Raw genomic sequence first — 15369 nt, 5'->3', positions numbered from 1 at the left:
TGTAAAACGGTTACACACACAGCAGTTTTATCAGAACCTATGATGTGGTGTGAGTCAGCTTTTTTAAGGGTCACGGAGGCGAAATGCAATGGTCTGGAAGGTTAGAGAGAGGAAGAATAACAAAAAAGCAGATGAGTCTTGGTGATGGTTACCCAGCTGTTGCATCATCCCCCGGATACACATTCCCGCCAGATGCTACGTGGAGAGAGCGGCAACCATGTGTTGCATCCAGTAAGCATATTAGGTGATGACAGTAAATAAACTGGGCGCTCGCTGACGTCACTTTCTGTGCCCTCCTTGTGTCCTCTGATTGGCTGGTTCAAAGTGGAAGGAAGGAGGGAGGGACGGAGGAGATTTGAAACTGTTTAAAAAGACACAAGAGCGTTTATATAACATTTTATGCTGGAGAATGGAAACATGGCTGTAAGAGCGATTAGTCATAGACGATAAATCTGATTATCCGGCACCTCTTTATAATCACCCTGATTATTATTTTTAAAATTCTTATTACAAAATGAAATATAACAGCAATGCCTTTCCATTCAGGGTTTGTGCAGAAACCTCACTGTAGACACCACACTGGGTTTTTTCTATTCAGTACACGTCGTCGGACAGTCAGCAATTCAACATAAGCTACACACTTGCTGCGGATTGAATGATGAGTGAGCTTTGTCCAACCACAGGAAGTGCTGCGCATACTTAATGTCTCTCTCTCTCTCTCTCTCTCTCTCTCTCTCTCTCTCTCTCTCTCTCTCTCTCTCTCTGCTGCTGCCGTCTCCTCCATACAAAGAATTCACAGTCATCTTGGAATAACTCTGCTCTTTCACTCCTCTGTCCTGTTTGTGTGTGTGTGTGTGTGTGTGTGTGTGTGTGTGTGTGTGTGTGTGTGTGTGTGTGTGTGAGATAGTATACGTGTAGGTCTGGGGGTTGGGGAATTCCTGCCAAAAACATGAGGTCACTATTTCTCCTTATTAGCCGCAGCATGAATGTTGTTGCTGAAAGAGTCGAATGGAGAGATGATACAGCAGCACCGCTGTTAACAGTATCTAAACATTGACATTTTTTATATTAACAATATTTAGAAAGGTTTTGTATTCAGATGACAAACATTTAGAGTTGTAAGTTGTAAGAAGTAGCAAATTAATGTTAAACACAGTGAGATCGAGCAGAAACATCTGGTATGATTGGTTGACCCAAATTATTAAAAAGAAAAATCATATTTCTTTGAGCAGTTCTTATTATTTATAGTATATGTATTTTCATTATTTGTTATCTGAAGATAATATTCTCCTTTTTTTTTTCTTCTGTTTTTTTTTATGTCTGACAACAGACTGATAATGCTCACTTGAATTTCCCCAGAAGCAAAGATGATGTATTAAAGTGTTTCGTTCTTGTTTCTGGCCAACAGTCCGAAAGAAAATAAGCAAATCTTCACATTTTCACATTTAAGTAGCTGGAAACTGAAACTATTTTTACTTAAAAATACACTGAACTTATTAATCCGTTATTAAAGTAGCTGCGGATACATTTTCTGATGATCAGTTGATCACTTATCCAGGGGCATTAAAGATGCAGTATGTGGAATTTTAAAGGTGCGGTATGTACAATATTGTGGCATCTAATTGAATGAACTTGACAGAAATTGAATATAATTTTCACAAGTATGTTTTAATTAGTGAATAATCACCTGAAACTAAGAATCCTCTTTTCGTTACCTTAGAATGAGCCCTTCATATCTACATAGGGGGTGAGTCCGCTTCCACGGAGGCTGCCATGTTGCGCTGTGTTTCTACAGTAGGCCAGAACGGTCCAACCAAACAATCTCAAATGAGACCTTACAGCCTTAAACGAGAAGGGTGAGGGAGGGGTATTTATTGGTTCAACCTCATTACTAGATACTAGTAAGTCCTACACACTGCACCTTTAATAGTTTTTTGTTGTTGAATTGTCTAAATATGCTTTTTCGATGCCGTAGCACCATGTATACATTTTATTTACCTCTGTCGTGTTGGGGAGGAGGCAGAAATCCAAGAGATGGATATCTGAAGACGTGGCCCATACTATCAGCATGCCTAGACATCATTAAAGTTAAAAGTGCCAACCAGTCAGAAATGTGTTTAATGTGTCTCTCTCCCAGTTGGATGTTGGAGCTTCACTGTGCAGATTTAAGTGTACACCAGGAAGCTTTTTTTCCATTAATCTGCTGAAGGAGGAAAGTTTCTCTGCTTACTGAAAATATGAGTACCCACAAGCATGATTTGTGACATCACAAGCCAATCACAGTCCAATATTCAACTTTACATGAGCACGATGTGAAAACGTAATGCTTCCAATGCACAGTGAGAATAAACCGTGAAGTAGGAGACATCTTGTGATAAATGAATACTCACAGATTCAGAGGGAGAAGGAGAAGATGATGAAGGACAAGGAACAAAGACATATGATTATTTACTTTTTTTATACTTTTATACACATGTATTTGAGATTAATGACCGAAATAAAGACAACTAAACTAAAGTAATGATATAATTGAGCTTATATGAATCAACCAATAATTCAAAAAATGTTCTGTATATTTTGGATTTGATGAGTTGTATCTCCACCAGGATACACCGTTGTTTATGGGTTAAGTAAGTTTATGAATCTGTGTGTTTTAACATGAGGACTGTAATGAGCACATGTAAGACAGACAGCAGCATTTCCACCTTCAGCAGACCTACCGCTGCATTCCTCCAGCTGTGCCTTGTTTTTCATGGTGAGAGGTTTTTTTTAATTGTACCACACAGGCTGGTATGCATCGTATCCAAGCTCCTCTACCACATTCTCATTAACTTCACATACTACAAGCGAGTGTGCGGAGCTTATTGAGACTGCACGATCCTCTGGTGATTCAGTTACAATGAGGAGAGGAAAGGAAACCACAACGTAATTATAGTGTAATGATAATGCTGCTGTTTCTTTGTAGTTGTTTCTGATAATGTATGCAGCGTGTTGTTCCATTGCAGCATCCAAATATCCGACGGGTAATGTGACTGCGGCAGTTGGTCATCGTATAAGCATCACATCCTGGGCTGGAGTCGAGCCCAGTGATGGTTTGAATGGATTCAGGAGAAATCTTGCATTGTTCTCTCATGTTAGGATGAGTTAGTTTGGTGAAGGAAGCAAATTTAGTTCAGTTAAATTAGGAAAAGTTTATTTAATTAAGGGTTATTTTTGTTCCTCCCTTTCCCTCTCAGGCCACTTACTTCCTCACTGACAACACCACGATAGGCTGGTGCAGTAATTACTTCCATTACATTATTTACAACCCTCTAAAATTACCTTTAGACACTGTTTCACACGTCAGATATAATATTTGGATATTCTGAGATGTGACCGAGATGAAAGGCTGATCTGTTTTACATCAGAGACAGTTGTTGCTTCGGTACAGTCATGTTCCCGCCAGCGTTGTGTGAGGAACCGTCAGAGGTGTGCGGTTGATTAAAATGTTACCCAAGGGATTACTGAGTTGGTATACTGAGTACTTATGAGGTCAAGTGAGCAAGAGCTTAGCTCAATAATCTTTAATTCCCTCACTGATGGGCTTTTCTTGGCACTTTCAACACACGACCGAGAGCTCCTGTTATTTTAGCGCTGGTTGAAAAATATTCCCTTTGAAACCCCATGTCTAATTTAAGAGATAAATAATTATGAAAAGTATTTAATACTCGGTACACCTCGGTATACGTTTAAACATTAAGGTGTAACCAATTGCAGTGGTCTTATAAATTGGATTTCATTCTCTGATTTCATTTCAGGGAGAGCAGATTCTCCGCTCCGAGAGGCTCCACTGTGTGTTTTAGTGTCATCTTGTGACTATGTGAGAAATTAAATTATGAAAATGGACTCTGAGCTGCTGAATTTCACAGCTAGGTGCACAGTCACACAGCCCCAGTGTTAACCAGTCACTCAACCAGCTGACAAACCAGTCTTTTGTCAGAATCAGCACAGTATACAGATAACTTGTAGTTAGTTGTGCCTAATGTTTTTCTCTCAGTCAGAAAGTCAGATTGGCTGGGTCTGACCTCCTTTCCAGCTCATCTGAAGGAGAACGAGGGGAGGAGGGAGGCAGGAGGGAAAATAAATGTCCTGTTGAGGAGGCCAGCCAACATTCCTACATCACTTCCTCCTCTAACATCTGGCAATGATCAGGGCGGGCAGAGAGAAGGATGTATCATTACTGGTTGGCTTCAGTGTTCATTTCGTAGACAGTGAGGCATCACGTTGCAAGACCGCCCACTCAGACTCACTCCCCCTACCAGCAAAAACAAAATGAAGAAAGAGGCAGTGTTTTCTATTCAGTGTAAATCCACAAATGTTTACACTTTATTTATGACACAGTTGTCCTCCTTTACTGCTTAACATCTTCTTTCACATATCTCGAGTAATTATATCATGATGCAAAGAAACCTTTTTTTCATGTTGTTTTTTTGCCTCTGTAAGAATGAATGAATGAAAACAGACTTCTTCTTTCTTTTTCTTCTCTCAGGATGGCCTAGCTGTGTTGTGCTGTCAGTGTCTATCAGCAGTGAGCTACCTGGACCAGAGGTGTGTAAAATGATTTTTCATTTTCCAATACTCAGAAACAACTAAATTTGTTTTTGTAACATCCTACCACTAAGATAAGGCAAAAAAGGTCTTAAACCATAAGAACAATCTTGAAAAATCAGTTATCTCTTCTAAACATATTTATATATAACGATTTACTTTTTTTTAATCCTTCATTATCATAGTATGTTTTTCTTAAAGATACTGTAGGCGGTTCAATAAAATAAGTGCTCCAGCTGTTCTTTTAAATACTGTTTTCAAATTATCCTCCATTGTGTGGAAACATTTTGATTATTAGGCTCATTTTCAGACCTCTTCCGGTTGGTTTGTATTTCAAGAATGGGTCTTATATGGATATTTCATAGTATGAGGAGCAAATGCACCAGATTATAGTTAAAAACAGTTATAACATCTGAATTTCTCTTCCATGTTTATATTTGAAACTACGTGATTCACAGAAGAAGTCTAACCAATACTTACCTGTTTTTGTCCCTGTAGGTGTGAACCAGAGGCAGCAGCAGGGTGCAGACATGAGTGTGACCTCCTGGTTCCTGGTGAGCAGCGGGGGGACGCGGCACCGACTCCCCCGGGAAATGATCTTTGTCGGCAGGGATGATTGTGAGCTCATGCTACAGGTGAGGAGGCTTTACACATCAGGGTTTCCACTGACCACAGCTTCAATAAGGCAAGGCAAGGCAGCTTTATTTATACCCAGGGACATGAAACAGTAAGAATTGGAAGCATAAAAACATACAGTACAATAAACAAGAATGGAAAAGATATGTTTGTTATATTTAAACGTTGCCTTTGCGTGACTTGCTGTCTTTATTGATCAAAGAAAAAATGACAGTCTGACTCTTAATGAGTTAAATATGAGTGCATTTTAAGTTAATATAACCACACCACACACAGCCTGAGATGTTATTTAGGGCTTTCACTAACTAAATGCAACAGTTTTTTTTCACAAGATAACTGTTAATTGAGTTTAAGAACACTATAATTAACTCTATAATTAGCCCTCTGTGGCTAGGCTGTCACTCAGTGCAGTAGCAGAACATGTTCATATGTCTGCATGTTTGTGTTTGTGTGTGTGTGTGTGTTTGTCTCTGTGTCTCTGTGTGTGTGTGTCTGTGTACTGAGGTGGTGTCTGTGCAGCTGTACATCCAGAGATCCCGCCTGTATGCTCATGTGTACCTCTGGTCACCACACTATTAATAGAAAGTGGGGCAGATACCACTTGAGCTAGATCTTATCTGACTGAGTCAGTTGTAGTAGATAGAGGTTACGTCCACAGCAGCAGCACTCTCTGTTATGACATGCTGTCAGAAGTCTTTCTGGTACCAGTGCCTCTCTGATCTACTCTATTTTTTGTATTTTTACAGTGTTGGTGGAAGTTATCCTCACTTTTCAGACTGGCCTTAATATCTTATGAAATTACTGTGACTTCACTTTCAATTTAGCTTTTTTCTAGGTTTCTGCTTTCTGTGCAGAACTTTTAAAAATGATTAAAAAGTGCTTTAATGTTTTTTTTTTATTATACCAATATTATTAGCTAAAATAAAAACTGTTCCCTGCCCTTTAGATGCTGTTTAGTCCCATTGTGGTATTTCTCCTCACCGCATCGAATCCCAAACTTTAGAGATATGTAGAAATCCAATCCTTTTATGAGATTTATGGGTTGAAGAGGTAAGCATAAAATAGTAATGTAAACAATTGCAAAATGCATTTATTTATTGATAAAAAATAATTTGACTAAGGAAAGGTTTCACTTTTGGTTTTACTTTTTTCAAAGAAGCATACACAGTATCGCTACCCTGTTCTTTCCAAACTTCCTTTATTCACCTGAGAAGTCTGCTTCATTTATTGTACATCAAAAGCACCACCATGGTTTTTCTCACACATTACTAACATCCTGCTTGGTTATTGTTAGCTGTACAGCCATGAAAGAGATGACAGTTTATCATTTTAAAAATAGTCAGTGTGAGGTTACCAATCTTTAAATATCAGTATCACAAAGGAAGCTGTCTAAAAGCAGAATGGAAAAAATGAATGTCTAAAACTAGACCTGCAGTTTCAGGAACCTCATGTAGGGCTTTATGTTTTCGGGCCAAATACCAATGAACAAGTAGAGTATCTGTTCAATTTATAGTCTAGAGTCTAGCTTATTTAATTTTGTAATAACAACAGAAAAACATCTATTAAGATGCTACAGTTGTACTTTTTGATGTACTTATGTTCACTTTGTACTATGCACAAATCTGACTTCAAATTCTGCAACACATTGAAAAGATTTTGCACCTTACTAGTGTTACAAAACACAGTTTGCATAGTAAAAAAAAAAAGTAAAAAAAATGTTGTGAGGACATTTCAGTTATAGAAAGTAACACTCTATTTAAAGTTGACCTAGCTGGCCTAAATCCTCTTACAGTCTTGTTCTTTTATGAGGAGACTTCAAGAGGAAAATAATAAGGGCAATTTACTGAAGCATTTAGAGTTGTAAAAGATCAGTTTTAGCCTAATCTGTTTCTGGTGACCTGCAGGGTCTACTGCTGCTGATGTGTGTGTCTGTATGTGTGTCTGTGTGTATGTGTGTGTGTGTGTGTGTGTGTGTGTGTGTGTGTGTGTGCGCGTGCGTGCGTGCGTTCTTGTATTCCTATCCTTGTGATGTCTTTGGATAGAAAGATAAGGGTGAATCATCCAAACTAAGGACATTTTTTTTACTGCGTGTTTGTGTGTGTGTGTGCGTGTGTGTGTGTGTGTGTGTGCGTGTGTGTGTGTGTGTGTGTGCGTGTGTTTGTGTGTGTGTGCGTGTGTGTGTGTGTGTGTGTCTGTGTGTGTGTGTCTGTGTGTGTTTGTACAGCACTTTGTGTGGCTGCTTACAGTTGTCCTCCATGTGACCGCACAAACGAGCCAAGGCCTCATCACATGGCTTGATGTTAAAGACTGCTTGTGTCATGCACCAAATAAAACACACACACACACACACACTCAGTGACAGAATATCAAACTTCAAACGGCTGTATGACGGAGAATCATCACACTGACACTTGAGTGGCGCGGATGGGTGTTTTGTAAATGTTTTGGTGTCATCTTGCAGAACTGGCCTGCAGCTTGTTTTCTCTATCAATCACACTCACATCAGTGGTTTTTGATATATGTGCCGTTAACAGTGTGTTGCCCCATGATTGATCGGAATAGATTTTTACTTTATTTAAAGTGAAGCAGCGTAGTAAATACAGGAACACTGTCTCCATGATGTCAGCCTGAATCATATAATATATTTTTGCCTATGAGTAGAAATAAACCAGATTAAAAAAAAGTCAGTGTGACTCTGTGAGAGCTCTTTGTGTCTCTCAGTATTATATTGTCTGTCTTTCTCATGTCTTATGTATTTGTCTTGTTTCCTTGATGACCTGATGATCAAATTTGCCTCATGGCTTTATTTCTTCCTCTCTTATCATTTTGTCCCCTCTCTCTTTCTCTTTCACTCTGACTTTAGACTCATATGCTTTAATCCCTACAAACACATTATTGGAAAAAGTTAGCCTTCACCTCAGATGTCTTTACCTTTTTTAGTTGAGTTCTTAGTTGCCTCTTCACATTTTTAGTCAGTCAGTAGTCTGCCTGTGTCTGACAGCGACAGAGTCTACACTATCCTGTGGTGTGAGGTGCAACAGGCGGCTCAGTTTGTTTCTATCCTGTTTGATCTAGCCTAATCTCACTAAGGTAATCTGTGTGACGGTTGGCTCTCTGGAGTTGCTTCAACAGTACTTCAGCTCTTATCTTGAGATTTTTTATTTCGGCATGAGTGTGCACTCCAGTTGTTTTTTGTTTAAACAAGCGGAGGGGGCGGTTATAGCCTGAAGTTATATAAGAACTGAAGATGAGATTCAGTGTCCAGAATCAGCATCATCTAACTTAAGCATAATAACCTCTTTTTATTTTCACTCTCCCTTTTTGCTGTTTCATAAGTCTTGGTTCATTTACACAGCACGAGTAATGAAGTTGTTGTACCCCAAATAAGCAAAGTGTCAGTTACTAATATCATATTTATTATTTATGTATGTATCAAATATTACCACTGTGTTTGGTCAGCAGTGGAAAAAATGGAGGCTTAATTTTCATATACAGTCACTCCAAATCACCATTCTCTCAGACTTTTCAATCACCAAAAATGAAAATAAAAGTAAGATTTGCGAATGTCAAAATGAAAGCAAACAATTCCTGCTCAAGGCGTCACTCTTGTATTTTATTGATGTCTTATCTGAAGGCTATCCTAACAGACATTTGAAGACTGCAGCTAAATTGCTCATCAGTGAGGCAATGTATACTTCTAGATATGTTTGACATTGATACATGAAAACAATATTTAGCACAATATATTTCCATCTAACCCTGACATCAATAGTATTTTTCACTACAAAGAAAAGGTTATAGTTCTTTCTTTGGAAACAATGCGTCCTGAAACAGCTGATGGGCACAGATCTGGACACCACAGAAAATCAATATTTTCACCCCCCAGTCCTTCATCGCTCCACTGCTCTCCTTTTGTGTGCTCGTGTGTATTTTGAGAATGTGTATGTGAGCTTATGAACAGCTGTGAAAGAAGGTGTCTGTATCGTGTATGCAGTGTGAGAGACATTGAAATACCTTTGATGATTTACTCAGAGTTGATATCATAGTAGATATGCAGAGTAACATTGAGACTTACTATCAGAGTTGCATTCTTGAAATTGGATGCTCATACCTCCTCAAAGGTTTAACATTGCACAGTTTTCTCCTGTTACACACAGCCCTGAGCCCTATAATGGTTTATGCTGCAGTTTATAGTGACGCTCACATTCTCTGTAGTCTGGATGCAGCACAGGCGCCCATATCAGTAATATGAATACATTTTCAACAGGAGCTGTACAGATCAAAAAGAATGTTGTTATTTTCCCCATTTACAGAGGAAATCTGGACCGACAACATCTGATCTTAATGACCAGATCTCAGTAATCAAATTATGTACACAAATATAACCACTGGGTTAATGTTCCATGTATGTGTGTATTTTTGTTTGAAGTCTCGCAGTGTGGATAAACAGCATGCAGTCATCAACTACGAGGTCGGGACTGACGAGCACAAGGTCAAGGACCTGGGCAGCCTGAATGGGGTGAGTACACAGATAGTAATATGTAAAACAGTGAAAGGATCAGAGAAAAGATAAAAGCACAAGAGAGAGAGAGAAAAGAGGACAGGATAAAATAAAGGATAGGGTCAAATGATGGATGAAGAATGAGTAGAGATAACAGAATAAGCTTTCGCAACTGAAGGATGAATGAAGGGTTCAGAGGGAAGGGTAGAAAGGGACAAAAAAGAAAATAACATTAATGGAAATGAGCTTCTGAAAGGTTAGAGGTTAACTTATTTTTTGGCAGTCAATAGGCACTTCTATTTTCCCTTTCCTAATCAATCTCTGGGTCAATTAAGATTTTTGTCAGCGATGAGGTCAATTTGAATCTGAACCCAATTATGCAAATCACTACTTTAGGGGACAACCTGTGATACAAATATAAAACAAAGATGACCTGCTTCCACCAAAAGAATAAGCCTGATTGATTGACAAGTCTGTTAATGGTGTGATTAAGACTTGACAACAATGAAATCTAAGTAATTGATATTTTGGATGCTGTATAATGTTTGTAAACATAGGTGGAAAACAGGAAGGAAGCCTTCGTAGGGGATACAGAGGTTTCATAAAATAATGAATTATACATAATTGATGATAAAGTCAAACAATTATCTGCAAGTTTTAAAGTTTGTTTATTACCATATGAAATCCCTTTTTAGATCACTTTTGCCCTTTTTTGCCTTTGACATTGTAGCTCAGTAAAACCAGCTTATAGTTGCTGCATGGTGTTAGTCATGTGTAGTGATTATAGCTCAGTCACAGCCCACCAGATTAGACACACATGCAGAATTTCCCTCACATCCTCTCCAGCTCTTAGATAGGAAGCCAGAGTCAGAGCCACTTCCTGCTGTGTCATTAACCGTTGGCTTCTTTGGCTGGATTCAGAGGAAGTTTTCTCCTGCTGAGTCAGTGGGTATGTAGAGATTTGACACTGTAGTGAGTAAAGAGTCGCAGTTTGACAGTGTCACTCTTAACTATCTGACTGGAACCGTTTCATTGCTGTACTGCTAAGCTGTGATTTCATCTCACTAGAGAGGAGACAGGAATGTTTTATTACAACAGCAGTGCAAACGTGATTGAATTTCATTAGCAGTTCAGTGAAACTTGATCTATCTCAGAGCTGCATAGTGGAGGGGGGGTGAGAGTGGGAGAAAGACACAGATGGAAAAGAAAATAGTAAAAAAGAAACGGAGGAAAAGACATGTATTGTCATGCTTGAGCCTCAAATCCTGGCTGTGCAGACTGATTTAAAGATAAGTTATCTTCCTTTACTTTACATTTTTTGAGTGAGTTAGAGTAAAGTGTTCTTAGTTATGTAAACATTGCCTCTTTGCAAAATCTGTGTTTATTTTTGTTAATGTTATTGCCTGTGTTATTGTCTCTGTCCTCCCTGTGCAGACTTTTGTAAACGATGTCCGCATTCAGGAGCAGATGTACATCACTCTGAAGTTGGAGGACAAGCTGAGGTTTGGATATGATATCCTTTCACCTTTTCTGATCTTTTAACCTCTGCCCTCACCCGTACACATGGTGGTGGGTTCATCATGTCCACACTTATTATGCAAGGAGATGTTGCACGCATCTGTAAATAGCATGTGTCATAGCTGTGCCGGTGTTTCCTTAACACATCTGTCTTACATACCAACTTGTTCACGGTGGTGAGAGGAGAGCTCACTGTGCCTGAGGAGGCTCTCAAGGTGAGAACACGCACACAAATACAACCTGCCCCAACAAAAACGGTCAAATATTAATCTTGACCATGCAGACAGTTGTATTATTTAAATTTCAATTCAATCCATTTTGCCATTTTATTTCATCTCTCTCTAGCATGAAAAGTTCACTAGCGGCCTCCAGTTGAGCAAGAAGCCATCCAACGGTGAAACCACTACCACCACGACCACAAGCAAGTCTCCCACCAAGACCCCAACAAAGTCACAAAAGTCCCCCAGTGGAGGCAGCGTGAAGCCAGGGGAGAATAGAACAGCGGACGGGGTCACTTCCTCCAAAGAGCCACCAGCTAAATCTGTGGACACCCACAAAGCAGAGGAAAGGATAGGAGGTGAGAGAGAGAGTACAAGAAACATGAACTTGTTCATTATAAGAGCATTTCTTATTATTCATTGTGCGCTGTTGGCAACCCTCAAAAAACTTTTTTTTTTATTGTGGTGATAAAAAAATAGGGTTAAGATAATAGAGTAGGGATTCTATTACAGCAGAAAAACTCCAAGAATTCATATTGGCGCTATTCCTTTTAATTAAACTATGGAAAACTATCTTTTAGACTAAATACTTACTTAAAAGCACCACAATATCAACACAGATTTACAGATTTTGGTTGTACTCTGACAATCTACACCGAGAAAAATATACCAAACATTGCAACACACATAATTGTTATGTTTTTGTAGGGTATGTTTCTCCTCTCAGAAATCACATTTTCAGTCACAGTGTTGTGAAATTGAGTGTGGTGGGGTTTTATCACAGGCCAGTAGGGGGTGGACATGGTCACCAGGGAAAGGGATTTAACCACCACGCCAACATGTTGTCAATCTGTATCATGAATGTGGTTTAAGTCTGAGGGCTTCCCTATTAATTTACATTGCTGACTTGGCTGGGGTGCTAGCAGGGGTCCTGTTTAAGCTCCAGATGTAGAAACAAGGCCACATGGGGTTTGTGTTATACACAGATTAAACAGAAATGGGGTCAGAGTGCCTGCATAATGCAAACCCATATGCCAGCACTACTTTTCTTAAAATGTAGTAACATTCATAGACACGCATGTACATTTGGACTCAAACAAGCAAATATACACATACAGTGTTGCTTGTTGCCCCATCTGCTGCTCGTTTTTTTAACGACATCCTCTTTGTGGTTCTGTGGATGTAATTCTGTAGTGTCACCTAGATATTATACCTCATAGGGAACATACATTCAGTGGTTTTTATGAAAAAAGGCCTCTATTTAGTGAACAGAATTTAGCAGCTAACACCTATCATTATCCAGATTTACTGTGATTAAACTTATATAGCTCAGGATATGGCATACTTCAGAGAAAGGAAGGTTAGAAAAGAGCATAGGGCAGAGTGAAGTTAACACAGGATGCAGAATTTCCTGGCACAATGGTCAAAGAGCTAAGATTCCCTGTTGCATGTCATTGCTCACTCTCTCTGTCCGTATTTTTTTGTCACTTTTGTACTGTGCTGTCCAATAAGAACATGGACAAAAAAGAGGTTACCACAGGACATTCTTCACAGGTCAGCTTAATAGTGACAAGGACAGAGGGGCTAATGGGAAAGTCCCCCTTTTATTTAAACCATGTGGGTCTGAGAGAGAGAGGGGAGAGCGTGATAAAAGGAGTGTGCATGTGTGTGTCCATCCTGCTGGTTAAAGTTGTGTAAATAGGTCAGCGGTGCAAGACTAGAGGGGCATTAACAGACATACACAGGGAGCAGCTGGGTTCACTTTGTGGCATCAGTGACACAATGAGTAGTTTCTGTTGACAGTACACAAATGTGTAAAGTACAAAATAAACACGTTAGACATCACAGACACACAGTTTAAGCTACAATAAAACGTCCACTTTCTGCAAGGATTTGTTACAATGTGTCTGTGTCCAATCTGTTTCAGGGGATGTTACAGCGCTGCCTCGAGGGACCCCCCTGTATGGCCAGCCGTCTTGGTGGGGGGATGGGGATGCAGATGATGAGAATTCCTTCAAACAGGAAACCAAGTCATCCCACAAAAAACATGACAGCTCAGGTACAGTACAAGGTTTTGAACTTCCCATGACCATAACACACACACATCATCTCTTGTTCCCAATATTAAAATTCAAACATAAAGTGCAGAAACTAACACAGGTGTAAGTGCTGTGCATGTCCACTCAGTTCTTTAAGAGTGGAAGAAAACTGGCTTTCACATTATTTTTCTGTATTTGAAGCTTTTATTATAGATTTTTGGGTAAGTTTGGCTTATAGGTTGTGAGAAATGTTTGCAGGGCACCAACAGTGTGTATTGCACCTTAAGTAGATAGTTGATTGTTGTAAACATTTTAAAAAAAAAACTACATAAACAACGATTATACACTTCCTACAGATAAGCAGTACAGTTGTGTGTATTTTGTTTTGACTTGACTGTAGCCTCTTACACACAGATTTCACCCAGCATTTCGTTTTATGCTGAAGCCTGTAATACTGTTACAACCATCTGCACAGTGCGTGAGTGTGATTAATCACTAAACGTGGCACATTTAAAATACTTAACATTTTTTGCAGAGGTCTGAATGAGTGGAAAGTGAGAAGTTTTTCTTTCTTTTTCTTATATGGCATTTTCTGAAAAAATAAAATGTTAATTTATGGTAGGTATATATTACGGTATGCTACAAACAGTATGTTATATGATGGCACTCAGATAAAATGTAATGCTGAGTTCAGTCATGCAGTGTAGAGTGGTGAAAAGGTAGCTCAATCTTAATGCCCTTGAGCTCAGTTTATTTGCTCTGGTTGTGTTGGAGGGGTAATGGCCAGCCAGACTGTGTGTATATTCACACACATGTATATTCAAGTGCACACAAAGTCTTTTTTTCAGAGCATGTATGTATGTGTGTGTGTGTGTGTGTGTGTGTTTGCCTCCAATATGTGTGTGTGTGTATAGTGACCATTGGACTGGGGGGATCCCGTTAACTGGTGGTGGATAGTCAGACTAACAGGATTAGAGGCTAAAGCTCAGCGATATAAAATCAGTCTGTGCCAGGCTGGTTTAGCGTGCACCAGTGTAGTCAGAAGGAGTGGGGGGAGGTTGACCGTACACAAACATTGGAGCAGACTGAAGCGTCCTCAAATCTCTCGCCACATCTGGATGGACACACTGGCAGCGTCTTCACCAGGCTGGATAGGAATACTTTGTTTTTCAGCTCTTGTTAATCAATTGGGAACACTTCCTATATGGTTACACCATGCAGCTTTTGCTGTGGAATTTGGCAAAGTACTTTTAGTAAATCTGCGCGAGCGTTTCAGAGTGATTTGAAACCTTAAAAGCTTTCCAAAAAAAGATCAGGCGAATGGGATTGGCTACTTCTGTCATGGAAGAGGGTGAGTTGGACCTTGAGTTTTATACTGAGTGCTGAACAGATGTTGGATTTATTTTGTAAAGTAACTACAGGGGGTGTTTGCACAGTGTATTTATGCAACTTACACAGACCTCAGCATTAAATAATCTCCTCAGCGTACTTGTTTTTAAGATAGTTTGAGCTCAGCACACCCTCTGTATCTGCTCTAATGAACTGTTAACAACAGAAATACCAGTGGAGGAAGTGAAAGAAATAAAGAAGGAGAGGTTTAGGGCAGGAAGAGATTCTATTTGAGTGTGTTTTCTTGCATGTATGTGTCTGTCAGTTTAATTTAGTGTGTGTGTCCTTTTCTCCTTCCAAGTGAATAGGCTGTGTTGTCAGAGCCCCCTACCCCCCTCCTTGTGTATTGTCACTCAGGCCGATTGGGTTACGCCATTGCACCAGCTCCCCCATTCCTCCCAATACACACTCACAGACACACGCACGCACACATATACACAGTATAGAGACAGACTGCTCTCTCTCACTCTACACTGCAGCG

At 39.5% G+C, this 15369-nt stretch overlaps 1 protein-coding gene across 2 annotated transcripts in view; it reads left to right on the top strand.

Annotated features, from left to right (window-relative positions):
* Positions 1-15369, top strand: part of cep170aa (centrosomal protein 170Aa) — a 42274-nt gene that overhangs the window by 8856 nt on the left and 18049 nt on the right. The window contains exons 2-8 of one of the 2 annotated variants that reach the window (XM_053332764.1): positions 4529-4587; positions 5086-5222; positions 9653-9742; positions 11159-11237; positions 11399-11457; positions 11588-11819; positions 13388-13519. In XM_053332764.1, coding sequence (XP_053188739.1) covers positions 5118-5222; positions 9653-9742; positions 11159-11237; positions 11399-11457; positions 11588-11819; positions 13388-13519 — 697 coding nt within the window. In that variant the 5' untranslated portion in view covers positions 4529-4587; positions 5086-5117. Of the gene's footprint in view, positions 1-4528; positions 4588-5085; positions 5223-9652; positions 9743-11158; positions 11238-11398; positions 11458-11587; positions 11820-13387; positions 13520-14514; positions 14851-15369 lie in introns of those variants that run through there. The other variant, XM_053332763.1, reaches the window with a different exon arrangement.

The sequence above is a fragment of the Scomber japonicus genome, chromosome 14 (assembly GCF_027409825.1).
Source record: "Scomber japonicus isolate fScoJap1 chromosome 14, fScoJap1.pri, whole genome shotgun sequence".
Taxonomy (NCBI): Eukaryota; Metazoa; Chordata; class Actinopteri; order Scombriformes; family Scombridae; genus Scomber; species Scomber japonicus.
This window is presented reverse-complemented; position numbering and strand designations above follow the sequence as displayed.